The following is a 20,093-nucleotide window of genomic DNA, read 5'->3' as shown; positions in this document are numbered from 1 at the left end:
TTGATAACTCAAGAACGCTTTCGCATAGGATCATGAAACTTCATAGGTACATTGATCATGACTGGCAGATGACCCCTATTGATGTTCCGGTCACTAGGTCAAAGGTCAAGGTCACGGTGACTCGACACAGTAAAGTGGTTTCCGGATGATAACTCAAGAAGTGTTATGCGTTGGATCATGAAACTTCATAGGTACATTGATCATGACTCGCTGATTACCCCTATTGATTTTCAGGTCACTAGGTCAAAGGTCAAGGTCACGGTGACTCGAACCAGTAAAATGGTTTCCGGATGATAACTCAAGAACGCGTTCGCCTAGGATCATAAAACTTAATACGTACATTGATCATGATTGGCAGATGACCCCCTATTGATTTTCAGGTCACTAGGTCAAAGGTCAAGGTCACGGTGACTTGACACAGTAAAATGGTTTCCGAATGATAACTCAAGAACGCTTAGGCCTGGGATCACGAAATTGCATAGGGACATTTGTCATGACCGGCAGACCATTTTCAAGTCACTAATTTTATGTAATATATATATATTTACTATTACAAGTAGTCATATCTGGGAAGAGTGCCTTGATTAACCAACACCAAATCCCTAACTCAGCAACCATGGACTCTGAATCAAATGCAAGAAATGGCTGAGATGTTCTTGCAATCAAATATGCAAAAATACTTTGGATAGACTTGGTTCATACCAATGTCTTCTGTACTGAAACTCAATGACATATCCATTAGTTACAAAAACAGATAACAAAAACAATTTTCTTTTGCTTCATTTATTGAATACAATATTTAGCCTTTACCAAAAACAAATGTTGGACTGTTCAAACTTTAAAGACGTTGCAGATGATTCATGCATTTTTTATATTATTGAATATTGATTTGGTAGGGTAGAATACATTGTCGTACAAAGAGAAATTTCTCAAAATTAACAAATTCTCTCTTTATTACAATGATAATAACAGTAATCTGCACGGGTTTATAATTTACTGAAGTGTAAAACTATTATTGGTGTAAGGTAATTTTTGTGAACTGCATGACTATTCAAAACACTTTGTTTAAAACTTTCCCAATCAACAGATTTTGGAACCGAATGTCAGAAATTATAACCTGTTGCAGATTACAATTTAAATTCTAATATGAAGAACTTATTTTGGTAGGATAGAAATCAGTTTTGGTTAAAGAGAACTGTTCACTTTGAGCAATTTCTCCTTTTCCCACAATGAGTTCAGAGTCAATGGCTACAAACTCGTAAAATGTACTTGTTTAAAGAATTTACAGTAATCGACTTTGAAAGCATATAGACAAAAGAAGCACACTCTTTATGAAAAGCAGTTCACTTACCAAATTAAAATTTAAACATTAAAATAAAAGGAGAATGTGCAAATTATGTGAAAATCCCCCCTTTGCTTCTAGGTTTAAAAATGTTTGCTGAAAGGGCACAAAAAGGCAAGGGTTAAACCCCTAAACACATGAACATACACTTAACTCATTCCCTAATACAAACAACTTGTACAGAGTTAGCAGACATTTGAAAACATGTATACATTGACATTCAAATCATTGAGACAATTGAGAATGCTTTACGATGTAGTGCACACAATATTGTGCAAACGTATGTAGGGACAGACAGAGAGACATTATAAAATAACATAATACCACCCTTCATGCAAATACAAAGCACTTTTTCCTTTCCCCCATATGTAATGTCAAAACCACTTACATTTCTGCTGCATGATATTTTGTAGCAGACAACTCAAAAAACATCTAAATCATTAGTCTTTTAGAAAAAAAGCCTGTACATATGACGTATAAAAACTGAACCCATTTCACATAGAATTTGTCTTGATCAAATCAAAAACAAAGTTGAGAAACATTATGTTTAAAATAAAATAAAACAAGAGCACCGCCTTGCGGGTGCAGACCGCTCATCTATTTTCTTTTTAAAGGTGAAGGGACTCTCATTTTCAATCAAAAAGGAGGGAGGGTGGAGTAAAGTGGGGTGCATTGTGTGGGGGTGTGGACATTTATTACATTATCTTCCAAAAATGCCAAAAAAAGGAAAAAAATCGGGAAGGGGGGGGTGGGGGGGTGGGGGTGGGATTCTTAGGTGCGATGGTTGGACGGTATTTCAAACATAAAATAATAAAAATAAATATTTGTGTTTTTTAACCGTTTAAAAAAAAATTGGGGGGGGGTGAGGTGGGGGGGGAGTATAGTGTGAGGGTGTGGTGGTTATTTGTGAGATGATCTTGAAAAAAAAAAAAAAAAAAAAAAAAGAAGAAAACAATTTCGGGGGGGGGGGATTCGGTGGGGGGAGGGGGGTTGGGGGGATTCTTGGGTGCGATGGTTGGACGGTATTTCAAACATAAAATAATCAAAATAAATAGTTTTGTTTTTTAACCGTTTAAAAAAAAATTGTGGGAGGGGGTGGGGTGGTTGTGAGATGATATTAAAAAAAAAATATAGGGGGGGATTCGGGAGGGGGGGGGAAGTGGGGGGGAGGGCACGGGCGATGGTTTGTGTGGAGTCTATTGTGGTATGTCAGGTAAGAGTAGTTTTGTCAAAGTATCAATCAAATCTAATCATAAATAAAGAAGTTATGGCAATTTTAGCAAAATTTAATAATTTGACCTTGAGAGTCAAGGTCATTCAAAGGTCAAGGTAAAATTCAACTTGCCAGGTACAGTAACCTCATGATAGCATGAAAGTATTTGAAGTTTGAAAGCAATAGCCTTGATACTAAAGAAGTAAAGTGGATCGAAACACATAATTTAACCATATATTCAAAGTTACTAAGTAAAAAAAGGCCATAATTCCATAAAAATGACATCCAGAGTTATGCAACTTGTCCTTTTACTGTACCCTTATGATAGTTTGCGAGTGTTCCAAGTATGAGAGCAATATCTATGATACTTTAGGGGTAAAGTGGACCAAAACACAAAACTTAACCAAACTTTCAATTTTCTAAGTATAAAGGGCCCATAATTCCGTCCAAATGCCAGTCAGAATTACATAACTTTGCCTGCACAGTCCCCTTACGATAGTTAATAAGTGTTGCAAGTATGAAAGCAATAGCTTTGATACTGTAGGAATAAAGTGGACCTAAACACAAAACATAACCAAATTTTCAATTTTCTAAGTATAAAAAGGGCACATAATTCTGTCAAAATGCTAGTCAGAGTTACATTACTTTGCCTGCACAGTCCCCTTATGATAGTAAGTGTTGCAAGTATGAAAGCATAGCTTTGATACATGGACCTAAACACAAAACTTAACCAAAATTTTCAATTTTCTAAGTATAAAAAGGGCACATAATTCTGTCAAAATGCACGCCAGAGTTATCTAACTTTGCTTGCCTAGTCCCCTCATGATAGTAAGTAAGTGTACCAAGTTTGAATGCAATAGCATTGATACTTTCTGAAAAAAGTGGACCTAAACGCAAAACTTAACCAAAATTTTCAATTTTCTAAGTATAAAAAGGGCACATAATTCAGTCAAAATGCACGCCAGAGTTATCTAACTTTGCCTGCCCAGTCGCCTCATGATAGTAAGTAAGTGTACCAAGTTTGAATGCAATAGCATTGATACTTTCTGAGAAAAGTGGACCTAAACGTAAAACTTAACCGGACGCCGACGCCGACGCAGACGCCGACGCCGACGCCAAGGTGATGACAATAGCTCATAATTTAAAAAAAAAAAATAGATGAGCTAAAAATGAAATTGACAAATTGTCACAAAAGAAGAAGTTGGTTATAAGGAGCAATTTTATCTTCTGTGGCACTGTTATCAAAAGTTATCTGCTGTAGAAGCATTAAAGTGAGTATAATTGTAAGGGGAAAATAATTATCTTAAATTGGAAGTTGTTTAGATAAGAAAAGTGTTTCTTATTGTACAGATGCTTCCGGTTCATCTAGAGTTGCAGAATTATGCAGGGCTCTCGATAAGAGAAGTGAAGGGGTCTATACTAGGCAATAACATGCTAGTCGTTCACTAAACCCTAAGTTGTTGGTGCTCATTAAAATTGTCTAATTAAGATGATTCTAATGAGTATCAACAATATAGGGGATTGCTCAAAATTAACAAATTAACAGGTGTGAAATCTAGAGCTCTGATTATGGTTCAGACAAAGTTTGACATATGCACAAATTGAGATGCAAAATGGAACAAACTTAAATAGTAGCCACAAAGAATTATATTACAAGTACACATACATGTTAATTACAATTCTTAACCCTTTCCCTAATAGAAACAACTATTTACACATGTGCAGAAAACAACAACTGAAAACATTAACTACATGCGCTCAAAATTATCAAAACAGGGAGAGGCTTTATTTATTTTTATAAAATGGATTTAAGTCTCACCCTGATTATTGGGTCTAAAGGCATCTGGAAATATCTACAGATGAATTGTGCTTTCAGTTTCAACCAGTCTCAATACTCCATATTGGGTAATGGGTAAACAGTGTCTTATTACACTATACAGAATTTTGAGGCTTTTAAGAACTCAAAGCATCAGCAGATGACAATTTTTTTTCTTGAGCAAATTATCATTTCATTCTGAAATTGGATTGAACATTTTGTAACACGTGGAGAAATTGCTTATTACAATCAACGCTGTCACAATTGTTACTTAAAACTTTTACTCATCTTAAGCAATTTCTCCTTTTATTATAATGATTTATATCCTACCAAATCAATCATATACTTGTAGAATTGTATGCGTTGAATGAAACTTTTCTCAATTTGGGACAGTTTAAAATGTGTCATTTGGTAAACAATTAACCATAATAATAACCTTATTTACACTCATTGCAAAAAAGGTTGCACCCACTTTAGCTGTATTTTTTTTCCATTTCAAGTGATTTTTTAAGCCAGCACAAGATCTATGAAACCACTTCAAGCAACTGTCACAATTAATCCAGTCCACATCTCTCTCGTTCGTATAACACATTGAACATAAAACACCTTCTTCTGCTGATTCATCAGAAATCCCTTCTCCTTCTTGTTCTCCATGTGTGCTCAAGGCACATGGAGAACAAGAAGGAGATGGAATTTCTGCTGATTCAACGGATGGGATTTCTATTCCTTCCTCTTCACTGGATGAAGATATTAACTTATTGACTTTGGGGGCAGTCTTCTTTATGCTTGCTGCTTTTCCCTTGCCTTTACCAACGTATGATGTGGATGGTATGTTGGTAGAAGGTGGAATTTTAATTTCGCCAATGGTCGAGTCGGCAAGACATTTTCTCGCTTTGGTAGCTTTTTTTCCCCTTCTAGCAGGTTCCCCCATCCCAGTGTATGAAGTTGAAGGGCTGGGCTCTTTATTCTCCTTTTGTTAAGACTTGGATACCTCTTTTCTTTTACGCGTTTGTATCTGTTTTCTGTGGGACATGGTTTTCTCAGTGGAAAATGCCTGGAGGACATCCTTTCTGTACTGGTTGAACATAACCAGCACAAACTTTTTTATTATCTGTTCATATATTTTCTGTGTCAAACTTTCATCTATCGTAACATCCTCAGTTGGTACTTGTAAGTACTGAAGGTCTGAGCTGCTGTTTTTTGCAATCCCTTTAAACTTGTTAAACAATATTTCTGAGGACAGAATATCTTTTCAACATTCGTTAAACATTCCCTGCCCATGTTTGTTCATGTTCACATCAACAAGCAATGAAAGACATTTTGATGTTAAATCTACAAAAAAAATAAAACAGGTCATCTGGTATGTTTGTGAGTCCCCTGTTTTTAAATTGCCTACGGTTTATATCAACCAATGACTCAGGTTCTTTTGTGCTTGGGTTCAAAAACTCTTCTTCTTTTAAATTGTTTAAAACATTTAACGCCATTGTAGATTCTTTGTAGATTTCTTGTCCAATGGATGTTTGGGCATACCTGTTGGTGTTTTGAAGTCTAGTGAAAGAGTACCTAACTTTTGCAATGCAAAATCCACCCGCATATCTGATGCGTGCTTTTGAAGAATCTGTGACTTTCCTATTTCCTATATGTCGGCTCATCACAGGGAAAAGATTCACTTTACTTTTTAACATATATTTCCTTATAGCAACTAAAACCTTGAAAGAAATATGCATATGCTCATTTGTGAAGGATTTCTCACTTTCAAATAGATGCAAACATGACATCCTGAACTCTGCACTAATTAAATAAATATGAAAATGCTTAAATAAATCACCAAGATTTTTTGCTTTCACAGAAACTGGTTCTGTTATGTTAAGTTCATCCATGAGCTTATTTATTGCAAAAAATATAGTTTTCTAAAATGTCAACAATTTCACTTGACTTATTTCTAAAAGTTTTTCATTCGTTTTCAGCTGCATTGGAGTTACAACGTCATGCGTTTTCAAACCCTCCATCACTTCTTCTATGTCAAAGTCATCTGGGAGATCAATTTTCTGTGCATCACTGTATTTCTCAATGTTTCTAATTATTTCAATGAATTCCTCATCAAACTCTGCGTCATCGACTGTCTCTTCCACATTTATATCCACATCTGCATTCACTGCTAATACTTCATTGACTGTTGATCTCCCTCTTGTATCTGGCATCCTGAAATAGCCATTAAATAACTATTAATGCAGAGTTAATACAGAGTCTCCATAAGTACAGACTGAGAAAAACCATTGTGACAAAAGAAATAATTGAGTTGAAAAAGCAAGTTCTTCTTTTGTCAAAATGTTTTCTAAATGAACAATGTGTCATAATATAAAGTTGTTACTGTAAATGCCTCCATAAAAAGTTGGTCACTCATGAATTTCATGATAAAGGATTTATTTAACACATTACTGAACGATAATCAGATTTTACTATTTTGTTGCAGACGGCTCTATAAATTATTGTGAAAATAGGAAAATGTCCTCATTCTTAACAATTTCTTTTTATAACAACATGAATTATACACTACCAAATCAGTTTTTTGTATCACATTAAAATTTGAAAATGTCGTCTGCAACTTCTTTCACTTTTGGACAGTCCAAAATGTGTTGATTGGTGATTGGATAATTATATTTATGCTTTCAACATTTTCACTTTTAGTTCGATTTATTGTTGAGTATTTTCTATTGAAATTTATAGGAACTGTAATATTTCATTTTACTTCCAGGCTTTTGAGGCGTGTGAGTGCTATGGAAGTTAAGGCGATTGAGATCAATCAACTTTACAGCTCATTCAAGTTTGAGTGTCTTGAAGAAGGGATTTCAGTGACAATTGGAAAACAGACTTTGGTTGAAACCCTTGTAAAGCTTTTTCCAACTGCAAAACGAGTGAGACAAAAGTTTTCAGGATCCATGAAACAGTATATAGAGGGATATGTCTTAGAGCATTGGAACCTTTAACAATACAACCAAATCATTTCAGTGAAATAATGACATTTTTGCCAGAAAATATTAAAGTCATGGATGTAAATTCCAATCAGATAGTATGTTCAGTTGAAACTGGCCATTTTGCCAATGGAAACAAAGTAATGAAATCAGTACTTTCCAACAAAGACCTTACGTGGAAATTTCAAGTATCCCAAAAGGAAGTTGATATAAGTAAACTTTTACTGGAAACTTCTTATCAAGTTACCAAATTAAGCATTCAGAATGTTTGTAACGCAGCATGCTTGTTTGAACTATGTGTTGGGGTCAAACTTGCAAAAACTACTATCATTACTCGGTTTCATGTTATTGAGAAATCGAACAAGGACAATGGACCAGAAACCAAAAGGATACATTCTATATTATGCAGTAAAGTAGTTCCTTTAAATTCAACCTCAAATGTGAGTAGAAAGTGTCAAAAAATGACAATGGAAAGCAAAGAGAATATTGACACAATTGAAGAAAATCAGCCAACTTCTTCAAACGATGATATGGTATCAAAGGCCAACATCTTGAAATTAATTCCTGGAGCTACCGAAGAAATGGTAGAGCTGCTTATTCACCAGAGCAAAAATTCAAGTACCACATCCCATGGGAGGAGATAGAGTAAAGACATAATAAGTGTATGTTTACAGTGGTATTGCCGCAGTCCACAGTCATATGCAGCATTTCGAAGAGCGAAATATCGTATTCTACCGTCTACATCCACACTGGTTTCATACAAAAATAAAGTTGAGCAGGAAAAAGGATTTCATGAACATATTTTCTTGTGGATGTATCAGGAGGCAAAAAGACAGGGTGTTCACCCAGATGGATGGACAGGGGGCATAATCATGGATGAGATGGCCATCCAAAGTGATCTTCTGATCAACATCTCCGGAGATGTTGTCGAACTGACAGGTCTAGTGGACTTAGGTGATGAAGGAAATATGTGTCACACACTCAGGACTGGAAAGAATCAAAAGATTTTGGATACACATGCCCTACAATTTGTGTTTCTTGGACTGACTGGATTCAGGTTTCCATTTGCGCACTTTATAAGTGATCAAGTTCGAGCTTGTGAAATCTATGGAATGTTTTGGGATGCTGTAGATTACCTGCATATGTACGACTTTAATGCAATAAACACATGCATGGATGGAGCACAATCTAATCGGTCCTTCATGCATATAAATATTGAAAAAGAATCAAACACATTTCTTTCACAGAATCCTTGTAATTTAAAAAAATATGATTTTCATGATGGATGTATCACATGTGCTAAAAAAAATAGAAATAATGTTTTTAAAAGCGGCATCATTAAACATTCTACTAGACTCCTTACATTGGAAAATGTAAAAAAAAATATTAAAAATATTAAAGTTATTAGCCGAGCAGGAGATCGGTTAGTTGTGTAATCACGTTGCTTTTACTGTCTTTTAACGAATCCAGTTGCATTTTGTCGGCAACTGCATGGGAACATGTGTGTTTTGCGGTGAAAAAGGTCGTGTCCAGTGTTCCACAATCTTTCAGCAATAGGCATATAGTACGTTTCATACCTTGTGTATATTTAATACATATACGAGGGTTATTTTTTCATACTGTGTATTTTTGTCAATTTTCGTTATTGAAAAGTCAAACCATACACAATAGGTGTACATTTAACAATCTGGAACCCCTGGGGTAAGCTCGGGGGGGGGGGAGGGGGGGGGGTAGGGTCCCGGGTGGGGGGGTAGGGTCCCGGGTGGGGGGGGGGCAAATTTATGATACTGCTGCCTGTGCTTTTACCATAATCATTTTTACCCTAACAAAGCAATTTCTTCTATATTCAATATAGTTGAATAGATTTTTTTCCTGTAATTTGAAAATGTGTATTACATGTATAACCCATTTACACTTATAAAATGCTAATAAATTGGCTAAAAGTTTAGTAAAACCTTTCAGTCTGTATTGCCTTCATGCATTACCTAACAATCTATTGATTTTATTTCTTTGTTGCAAACTGTGCAACTTTAAAATCAAAGTAACCAAAAAAGGATGAAATGTTTGAAACGAGCAGTATCTCCTTTTCACACATCTTTTTTTAAATCCTATCATCTTTATAGCTTCTGAATTCATTGAACATTAAACTGTCGCCTGAAACCTCTTTGAATTTGTAATGTTTTAACACAATTATTGAAAAAATATTGCAACAAAGGGTATATTTGCTCAGAATCCGCTTCAATTTATGTCATATGTAACACATCTTTTACTTTAAATACGTAATACAGTGTGTTTATCCTTTAACAAATTATGAATATGGAACAATCCACATTTAAAGAGTTTACTGATGACAATCTTATTTCTGGATGTTAGAAAATCCGACACTGACATGACCAATGGAAAAATTATGGAATTTTGCAAAACAATATTTTTTTAACATGCTCAATTCTATGGTACCTGCAGGGTCATTTTTGTGTCTTGCAGCTGCCAACATTCTTACACTAAATGACTAAAGGAGCAATTTCTCATCATAAGCAATTTATTCTTTTGTTTCTAGCTTAACAAGGGCTACAAATGTATTAAATCACGGATCCAAAGAGCTTCCTGCTATTTCATAAAACTGACTTAAAATAGTCTGCTGCACATTGTTACAGTTAATTCCATAACATCAACAGAGACAATGCATGTCTAATCTTCAGCTATTCTACTATTTTTACATTGCAGTCTTTCTATGATGTGACTCTGAGTGGGAATAGTGGTTAGTGTCAGTGTCCCTGAGCAAGACAATTTTTCATAACCAAAGTACTGGTTTATTACCAAATTAACCCTGAATAAGTTAATTTACATTGTTCAATAAAAATATGTTGACAAGTGGGGTTAAGCTCAAATCTTTTAAATGTTACAAATTAAACAAAAACAACAAAGATTACCTGAAAATGATATCTTCTTCATTGGCACAATCTTGTTCAGAGATGGAAAAGACACAGTTGGTCCTGTTTCATCGACACTCACAACAACACCTCTAAGACCATTCACCAGACTGTCAGACACATTACGGAGAAGAATCACAGGGCATCCCTTTTTAATCCAAAGAGTTTTTGGTGCAATAATCTTCGAGAGAAGCTGCTGTTTCCCAGAATCAATCGCTTTCAATTCATAGATGTCACCAGGCCAATTAAAAATGGATGTCCTGTTAAAATCGTCAACAAGTGTATTTGTTGCGAATAACTTAACACTGTTTTCATCAATCAATGGCCGATTCAAACTTCTAATAAAATTTATTGTTTCAACTGATAATTGGCCAGATGTCACCTCCTCAACACATTTTATTAGTTCTAATTCCTGCTGTCTTTTTACTTCATTAAGGAATATGAAATGAGACCCTTTAAAGTGATGGCTGTTAAAACAATACTCTCCTTGGTCATGTAATAAACTGTTAGGCACAGGTGGTAACTGTCTGAAGTCCCCACACAAAATCACTTGTATGCCACCAAACATAATATTAGGTTTTTTAATTCCACACACTTCAGCAATACACTCATAATTCCTCCTGCTGAGCATGCTCACCTCATCAATTATTAAAATGTCACGTTCTTGGATTCGTTGAACTACATCGCGATACTTTCTATTGTTACACACAACGTCCACTATCTCACTGGGGTCTTAACGTCCATCCTCGACCCCCGACCACTTGTGAATTATCATAGCACCTACCACAACTTCAGAATAAACGCTGCACGCAATCCCAGTCGTGCACGTCAGCGCGACATTTTTTCAACATTTCGTCTGTTCCTCGACAAACTCTTTCAAAATGAACGATTTTCCAGTCCCAGCCACTCCGAGAAGAACTACGTTGTGGCTTTATGACATAAGCCTGTAGGCCTCCCCTTGTTTGTCACTTATAATTGTCATAACATTCACATGTTGTTTGAAAAATTGGATGAAAATTCAGAGTTCTAAAGCTCCGGAAATGCAAGTCTATTGTTTACCAAAAAGCTGGTTTTCGTCTGTAACGCAACAGTTTGCTAGGCGCCAAAGGGGTTTCCCAAAAAACGGGAACCATTTCCATTATTGTTACTGACCAATGGGAAAATCGATAGTATTCACCTCCTTGATGAATGAAATGAAAGTATGGCCGACTTTTATACATTTCGTCCGAGTCATCGACAAACTTCTCGTTTTGCTATCGTCTGTTGAGTGTAATGCACGAATTGCTCGCCGGTAATTGTTTGATTTGGGTTTATTTATTGATTCATTTATGTAGTTTGAGGTTGTAGCGTAGCGAATGCCGAAATTTGTTCTTTACGGAGGAGCGATTTCACAGTTCGGTTTGGAATCAACCTGTGTCCTAGTAAGGAATTTGTGGCAATGCGACGTTCGCATTTTCATTTTGTGAGAGTCGATTGTGATACAACGTTATGGTCAATTAGAGAAATGTCACCGGCATCGAATGAGACCGAGTTGGTGCTTTTCGGTGTATTATTGACAGAGCTACGGGACGTTGTAGTTGATCGGCTCGAATAATCGGTCAGCTAGTTGAGTCCCTTGTCTACATATATAAAAAAAAATTTAAAAAAATTGCGCAACTTCCCCCTGTGAATTCACTGACACTTTTCTTAAATTTAATCCATCAATTTTTCAACAGAACATCGCGTTTTTCGAGTACATTTGACATTTTAACGAAATTGAAAATGCAGTCTCACCAGTTTCATTTCAATTTTATATCTCAACACTGTTATTCACATTCATAATATTATAATAATCCATCGTAAACACACACACTCGTTCACTCGTTAAACGACTGCGTACCCAATGACCTGAATGACGCAATCAGGGGTGAAAGGCCCAAAAAGTAGTCCCTATGTACTGGTATTTATGTTCTAAAAATAGCTGTGGGATAAACCTTACCGTTAAATACTCTATCCTCATTAAAATTAAATAATGTAAATAGAAATTGCATTTTTGTGTGTACAGACTTTCAATATGTGTATGATACTTTATACAAGTATGTTATTGTGGCAATGACACTTTGCTCATTTACAAATAAGAAGTGTTGTTTTTCTGTGGGGACTCGCTTAACCTGCGCGAATCTATTTTTGAGAATAAAGAGGTAAATACCAAAATATGAGCCTCGCCCAGGCTAATAAATGATGACATGTTTGGCTGTTATGATATTTTTCGTTTAAAGAATGTCTCTTCTTAGCAAAATTCTCTTTAGGCGAAGATTGTCACCACTGATTAGCCTGTGAGGACTGCCGAAAACCCCGTTTTCTTAGAGGGCGGCTATTATGTTACTCACCACGGTGACAAGCTGTGGTGGAGACTGCTCGCCGGGTGAGGAGCCATAACAAAGACCTCTTATGCCTTTCAGATAAACACGAGCCTATAAAAATAATGTTACAAAGACATGGCGTGATTGTGCAACGCATAGACGCTTACAATTGATGATCATGTATAAAGTCACAACATACGAGAAGACATTAGTCAAAGCTGGTTTATGTGTTGCCCGTTTATGTTGTTTTGTCAGTGTTGTATCAATATTTTGTATTCTTTGTTTGGTTCACGGCAGTGTTGGTAAATAAATGTTTATTGTGTTTATGGTCATGAAAACGGCATAGGAAAAGTTCGACAAGATCTAAAATTTAATGTTTAAGCAGCGTAAAAAAGTTGATTTATTATTATGATTACTTTAAATTAAAAGCTATTTTGGTAAATTCGCATTTACAGCGTTAAAATCAGACAAGCACGAACAAACGTTGATGTAAGTCAGTGATATGGCATTCTATTCATTTTGGTAAACTCCTCAGCAAAGGATATGGTTTCAAATCATCAAGTCGTGAAATATGACACTATGCTTCACATGCATTCCCTGATACTCCTGTAACACAGAAACGCGTCACGTCAAAACACTTACGTTCATATCTTTATAAATATAATTGAACACGGTCACTTTGATGTTGAAATGTTCCTTTCGTGATACTTTATAGGGAAGATCGACTTGAATAAAAAACACTTTGAATGCACTGACTTCTTTAGGAGTTGCGATGCAGACGCCCGTGTTCTCAGTTATACCTGTTTATTGGATTGAAATAAATATTTTATTGAAGATTATTCAACAATAAACATGTTAGCGAGTACCTTATTCAAGAACCTACATATACAAATCAGGTTATGATGCCAACGATAGCTACATAATTAGGCTTTTTACACGAAATATTAACTAATTAATGTTAACAGCCTTACGGTATTGCTGTGACGATTTACAAAAGATTAACCGAAACTAGAAAAATTATCAAAGTATGTATGCACAATGCAAACGTTTATCAGTAACCAGATACAAAGTGTAATTCATTCCTTTGGTTATGTTACCTATGGCTTGAATTGACCACTTGGTAATTGAGTCCCTGAATTGTATGGCCTTGGTTAATTCCTTACCACTAAAAACAAAAAAAAATAATAATGCATCAAGTATATGGATTGCAGTATATTTAGTTGTGTTTCATAAATGCAAATAATGTTGCATGTTTATCAATTTGTTACTTAAAAAATTACAAAAACGATGTATTCACATAATGTTGATGTGTATGAAGATTTTAAACGAAGCCACATATTGTATACGGGCCGATACCTAAATGGAACAATAATCTGACCACATTTGTAATTTAAGCAAAGAAAAAAGACTCCTGGTTGACCAATGTGGAACAATAACATGAAAGCATAGTACTAATTGTTTTTGATCGCCTTATATCAGGAAAACTGCATCCAATCATCCCAGCAAGGTATGTTCAAACTCTCCCAAGAAATGTAATATCATAGGAACACATTCTCTGAAAAAGGTTTATTAAGATTATATAAATCTGATATGTGTTGATTCTTCTAAATGTTTTAATAAAGTCGCATAAAAAAACGAACCGAGTCATGTTTTATGCGGAATGAGTCGACATAGATTCAATTTGAATCTATCGTAGCAAGTGTTTTTCTTAGCAATCTGCATGATCACTGGGCAAACAATGTGGCTTCTAAAATTTTCTCAAGCTTTGTAAAGTTTACAAACTGGAAGAAGTTTAGACAAAAAGTGCCCCGCTCCATTGTGGCTATTGGTGCGAAATGTGCTGACATGCCATAGGAGCAATTATAAAGAGCAAGATTCGTGATGATTAGGTAAAATTTGACTTTTAAAATATTCAAAAGCTTTTTCTTAATTTGAAATAGTGAATTAGTTTTCGACCCCGGCCAACCAAGATGCTAATGGGACAAATTATCTGACAAAGTTTAATTGAGCAAACAATGCCTCTACACTGGTAAACCGGTAAATGTTGACGATGTACGAGTTTCGATAAACAAAAAATATATAACAAAGACACGTTGTGCTCAGGTGAGCGTAAGGGTAGAATAAAGTGTTTTCTTGTTTTTCAACAATGTTTAATTTAGCTCGACTGCATTATTTTTTACACATATTCGTAAATGTTGTGAATGCATCATTAAGTGCTGCGATCAAATTTAACATTTTATACCTAATCATATGTTCTTCGAACAAGAACGATGTTTCGAAGTGTTTTCGAACTTTCAGTTGGAATCCAAATCCTGCTAACGCACTGACGTCCTTCGCATAGTGGTCACTGAATATCGATCTGCCGCGGGCATCATCGGACGCTGAGCATATTGGAGCATATACAATAATGATGTAGTATACATATTAAAAATCAATTACCGTCACCATCAAATTCATCCATTCGTAACTGTAAAGTTCTTATATTAAGACACGGGGAAAAAGCACACAATAAAGAACACCATGAATTATTAGCAATAATATAATTAGATTATCTGTATATAACCTTCAAACTCGAATACTAGGGTACGGAGTAATGCTTAACCCATTTCAAGACTGAAATCTTCACGGAGTATAGAGCATTTTCCCTGCAAAGTGTCTTTACACCTAAAGATTTCATACTTGAATCGGGTCTGATCGATCACGAGTAGGTCACGCGAGTTGTATTTCGTGTTATATCTTAAAGTTTGGCCCAGAAATTTTAAAAATATTACAAGATATGTACATTTCCAGAAAGAAAATTCCTTTCTGCGATGAATAAGACCAAGTTCATGGAAATCGCTGCACAATTGATGACGCTATGGCTGTTCAAAGCGATGCACCCTGTTTTCGGGTGATTTTTAGTTGAATACCTTGTGAAATGTATAATGTTGATAGTGATTTTTTTTCAGATAAGTTATTTTTTCGTTATAATATGATTATGTATCATTACAAATGATGTTTTTATCAATTAATATCATATCCACACGCTAACCACCTGTGAGTGCACTTACGTACGCTATTAACTTACAACTGCTTACAACACTTATTATTTACAAAATGCGAAGTATGATGTCTTGATTACAATTGAGTCAGCTGTCTCCATACGGATAAATGTATTACAAAGTTTTTAATAAATGAAATACTGTCGGTATTTTAAAAATCGTCTATGTGGTGATAAGCCCTTTTTAGGATAAATTATATCCGGTAAAACGACTTACCCAATTATCTAGAAACGGTTTCTTTTAAACAAAACTGAAAGATGTGTTTCATTTCCTAGACCTTTGGTTATGCATAGATATTATTTATGCAAATGTTCAGATTGCGAATAAGATTTAAATGTATGTTTATATTATTAAAACAAAGAGCATATTTAGATTTTGTACTGAATTATTAAATGATCTAAGGCTAAGCAACGTAAGTAAACCACAGTTCAAATTGAATATCAATAAACTATTATTGATATATTCAAGAACAAACCAGCATTTTACTTACAAAGTCAGAATTGAAGATGACCTTCATATACCGAATATATTGATAAAGACTATATATTTTAGTTTTGATCTTGTTAGTCAAGCGTTCCTTAATTTTGTCTTGAAAATCTGTTATAAAGCATGGTCCCAGTATAATGCCCAGTATACATACTGCTCAGTTCAGCCGTCATTGTGACAACGCAAGCCTCGAAAAACGCCATCGGACATTTGGATGGCACCTTTTCTTGATGCGTGTCGGCAAGTTTCTTTGCCTTTGAATAGCATAAAATGTATGGAACGGGCTCCGGTATGTCCGGTTTGAAATTATGCGCCATGTCCAGTTTGTACTCATGTATTACATCTAAGGCATATTTTTCGCCTCTCTTGCAGCACACTGGGTTAGCACCGTAATAACAACCTAAAAAGGGTCAACGAGTTTATAAGCACATCTCAATTTAACAACAATATGTATATGATAATAAGAATACTTGTTTACAATCTGTAACGAAACGAGCATAACTATTATAGTGTTGACTTACCGTTTTCCTCAGGGACAGAGCGTCGGTTTCGTTTCTTAGCGTCGCATTCAGTCGTCTCTCTTTGTATAAGTTTAGCATCCACATAAGCATTTGTCAGAATTGTTAAACCCGCGTTCTGGAAAACATATCAGCCGAAAATAATGCGTGGGCGGACAGTACCAAATCGAAAAACAAAGCTTTTTATTTAATGCGTTACCATGTATGCATGTTTTTTTTTGCCTTTCAAAGGAAAGTATTTATCTCAATATCACTTAATTAAATTACTAAAATATACGAGCTTAATGTATAAATTTAAGGAAGATTACATACATGCACTCACTAGAATTAAAACGCAACGATTACATTTGTCATAATTACTTGACTAACGATCAACGGACATGATTTCAAATGTTAACAGAGTAGTAATATCAAAACAGAATTGATCATTGATATGATGAATTATCTTTATTAAGAAACACCACTCTAACAGACAATGTCACACATGATACCATACAAAAGAATACATTTTTGTGAACGAACTTTACACCGTTATAAACAAACTGACGTTCTAAATAAATGTTTGCTAATAGTTGCAAACTACATTGCTCTTATAACATGTTGACTTATTTTACTCTTCGAAACCCCATACTAGATGATGTACGCAAATGATTGGTCTTCCAAAAACGGACCCAATTAAGATCCCATAATCTACACAAGCTGCAAGTCGTGCGTTTACACGAATGTGGAACTTGTAACACACAATTAAAAAAACATGGGTCGGCTTATTTTGATGGCAGGTAAAATGTTGAAGTGGTGCCGGTGAAAACATGTTTTGCACGTATGTCACGAGGTGGTTTTTAAATACACTGGTGTTTAAATGAGCAATCGATCGATCAATCTAATATCATCAACTTGCAAATTAATGATCTTTTACTTAACATTTAAACCGATATGTTTGTATTACTTTGTCAGAAAAAGAATGATATTTGAACGAAAATCAATAACATTATCAAATGTCCTACCCGTGGCCCAGACAGCTGTGCATGGCTGATTGATTTAATGTTACTATCCAAATGATCTCCAACCAAAATATATAGAGAAATTCAATTTACATGTATTAAGCCGTTTTATAACCTAGCATTACAAATGTGTTAAGTAAGCAGCGCATACATAACAATGTAATGCTTTATATACTGTCTTAATTGTTAAATAAATATTACAAGCTGATGTTAATTAATAATGGTTCAAATGTATTTAGCTATAGTTTTTGTTTAACAATTTTATACTAACCATGAATATTTCTTCGCTGTTTGTGCCCCCTCCTGCGCCACAACCGAGGTCATGAGCTTCCATTTCCTTAAAGATCTACAACACAATAAAATTTGTGATACTTAATTAAGAATGTATACATTAATTGTCATATTCTTCGAAGAGTAACTGCTATTGCAAACACAACTAAAGGCAATTTATTTGATCGAGCATTTTTATGAATAAAATAAATCTTATGATAAATTACCATTGTCTGCATGACATATATTAAGTGCGTGTGTTCATAATTTGAATGATTGTCTTTTTCTTTTCAAACACATGCGATTATATATGACACCACGATGCAACAGTGCAGAGAACAGTTTACTATACCATGTCATACTGACGTCTATTTTCAGAGTTCGTATCTCATATGACAGTTTTTACATTTCCACACAAGCTAGCAGCATCGCAATAACCCTGGAGAAAATGAACACGAGAACATGTTGTACTGCAATCACCAAAGCAATCGCAGTGTCCGTCTACAGTCCAAAACGATCGTTGCATATTCCAATCCAAACAATACTTGGAATTAAAGCACACGATTACCATATCTTCCTTTAGAATGTTGTCGTTATTCAGTTGCAGCAACGCTTTGTCAATGACATTGAATCCCACCCACATTCCAGAGGGACCCTTCACAGTCAAGTTGGCCGTATCTCCTGGCTTCACGATGACTGCATGCGGTTGTAGCTCAAGCTTCATAGGCAGATTCAAAATTATTTACAAAAATTTACATTTTTTCAAAAAGATCATTATCTCAAACTGAAATTGACGTCTTATTGAGGGGTTTTAAATTTACACCAACACCTAAATATAAAAATGATTCTTATGATCAAATAAAAGATGTGGATGATTTTCATAGATCACTTAGGCTTAAAGAGTTTTTTAATAATAGTGATCATAATAATACAAACAATTCTATTGTAAAAAATCAAACGTCCTTTTATCCACCTAAACATAGAAATAATACACTAGACCAATATATAAATGTTACTCGAACACTTTGCCTTCAACATTCTCAAATGGAAAATGACACTAAACATAACATATCATTAAAAGAAAGAAAAGCTATAAATTTATTAGCAGAAGACAAATCCATAACTATTAAAGAAGCAGATAAGGGTGGCGGAATTGTTATAATGAATACAGACTTTTATAGAAGAAAATTATTAGCAATGTTAAATGACGTTGAATATTATAAACAAATCCCTGATAATGGTAGTCAAATAACACTTTCAAAAATACGCAATTTACTAAAGGAAAATAATAAACTAACTAAACAGGAAAATGATTTCTTTGTAAAATTCGAATGGAAAACAAGTCTATTTTATGGTCTTCCAAAAATTCATAAAAGTAAAATCATTCAGGATGCAATTAAGCATAGCAATTCAGAATATATAGAGTTAATAGATCCAGACGATTTAAACTTTCGCCCAATAGTCGCTGGAACTAACTGTGAAACAAGTCGTTTAAGTTCTTTATTGGATATCTTGTTAAAACCGTTTGTAAAATATGTCAATAGCAATATAACAAATAACATAGATTTCCTAAAACATATACCTTCACAAGTTCCAGAGTCAAGTACATTAGTATCATTTGATGTAATTAATTTATATTCTAATATACCGCATACTCTTGGTTTAGAAGCTATTGCTTATTGGCTTCAAAAAATATCCAGATTCGGTTAATGAAAGGTTTTCGCAACGGTTTATAAAAGAAGGCATAAAAATAATACTTGAAAATAATAACTTCAATTTTGATGATAAGTACTACAACCAATCTAAAGGGACTGCAAAGGGTACTAAATTCGCGCCAACATACGCTACATTGGTAGTGGGATTTTTAGAACAAAAACTATATGCAAGAATTGGATCAATTTATAATGATGAATTTCTTTCTTTTATAAAAACATTTTGGAAAAGATTTCTAGACGATTGCTTTATTTTCTGGACAAAATTTCCCCATGAACTTCAAAACTTGTATACTATTTTAAACAATTTACATTCGGATATCAAGTTTACAATGCAAACAAGCACACTCGAGTTACCATTTCTTGATATATTGATTATAAAAAACAATACTGAAATTATTACTGATATATATTACAAAGAAACTGATTCTAAACAATATCTTAATTTTA

At 34.6% G+C, this 20,093-nt stretch overlaps 1 protein-coding gene across 1 annotated transcript in view; it reads right to left on the bottom strand.

Moving 5' to 3' along the window:
• Positions 1 to 13,400, bottom strand: part of LOC127874490 (complement C3-like) — a 40,847-nt gene extending 27,447 nt beyond the window's left edge. Inside the window, exons 1-2 of the mRNA XM_052418850.1 lie at positions 13,258 to 13,400; positions 12,643 to 12,726 (exon numbers count right to left, since the gene is read on the bottom strand). Of these exons, the coding sequence (XP_052274810.1) occupies positions 12,643 to 12,689 (47 nt within the window). The 5' untranslated portion in view covers positions 12,690 to 12,726; positions 13,258 to 13,400. The remainder of the gene's footprint in view (positions 1 to 12,642; positions 12,727 to 13,257) is intronic.
• Between the last annotated feature and the right edge of the window lie 6,693 nt (positions 13,401 to 20,093).

The sequence above is a fragment of the Dreissena polymorpha genome, chromosome 3 (assembly GCF_020536995.1).
Source record: "Dreissena polymorpha isolate Duluth1 chromosome 3, UMN_Dpol_1.0, whole genome shotgun sequence".
Classification (NCBI taxonomy): domain Eukaryota; kingdom Metazoa; phylum Mollusca; class Bivalvia; order Myida; family Dreissenidae; genus Dreissena; species Dreissena polymorpha.
This window is presented reverse-complemented; position numbering and strand designations above follow the sequence as displayed.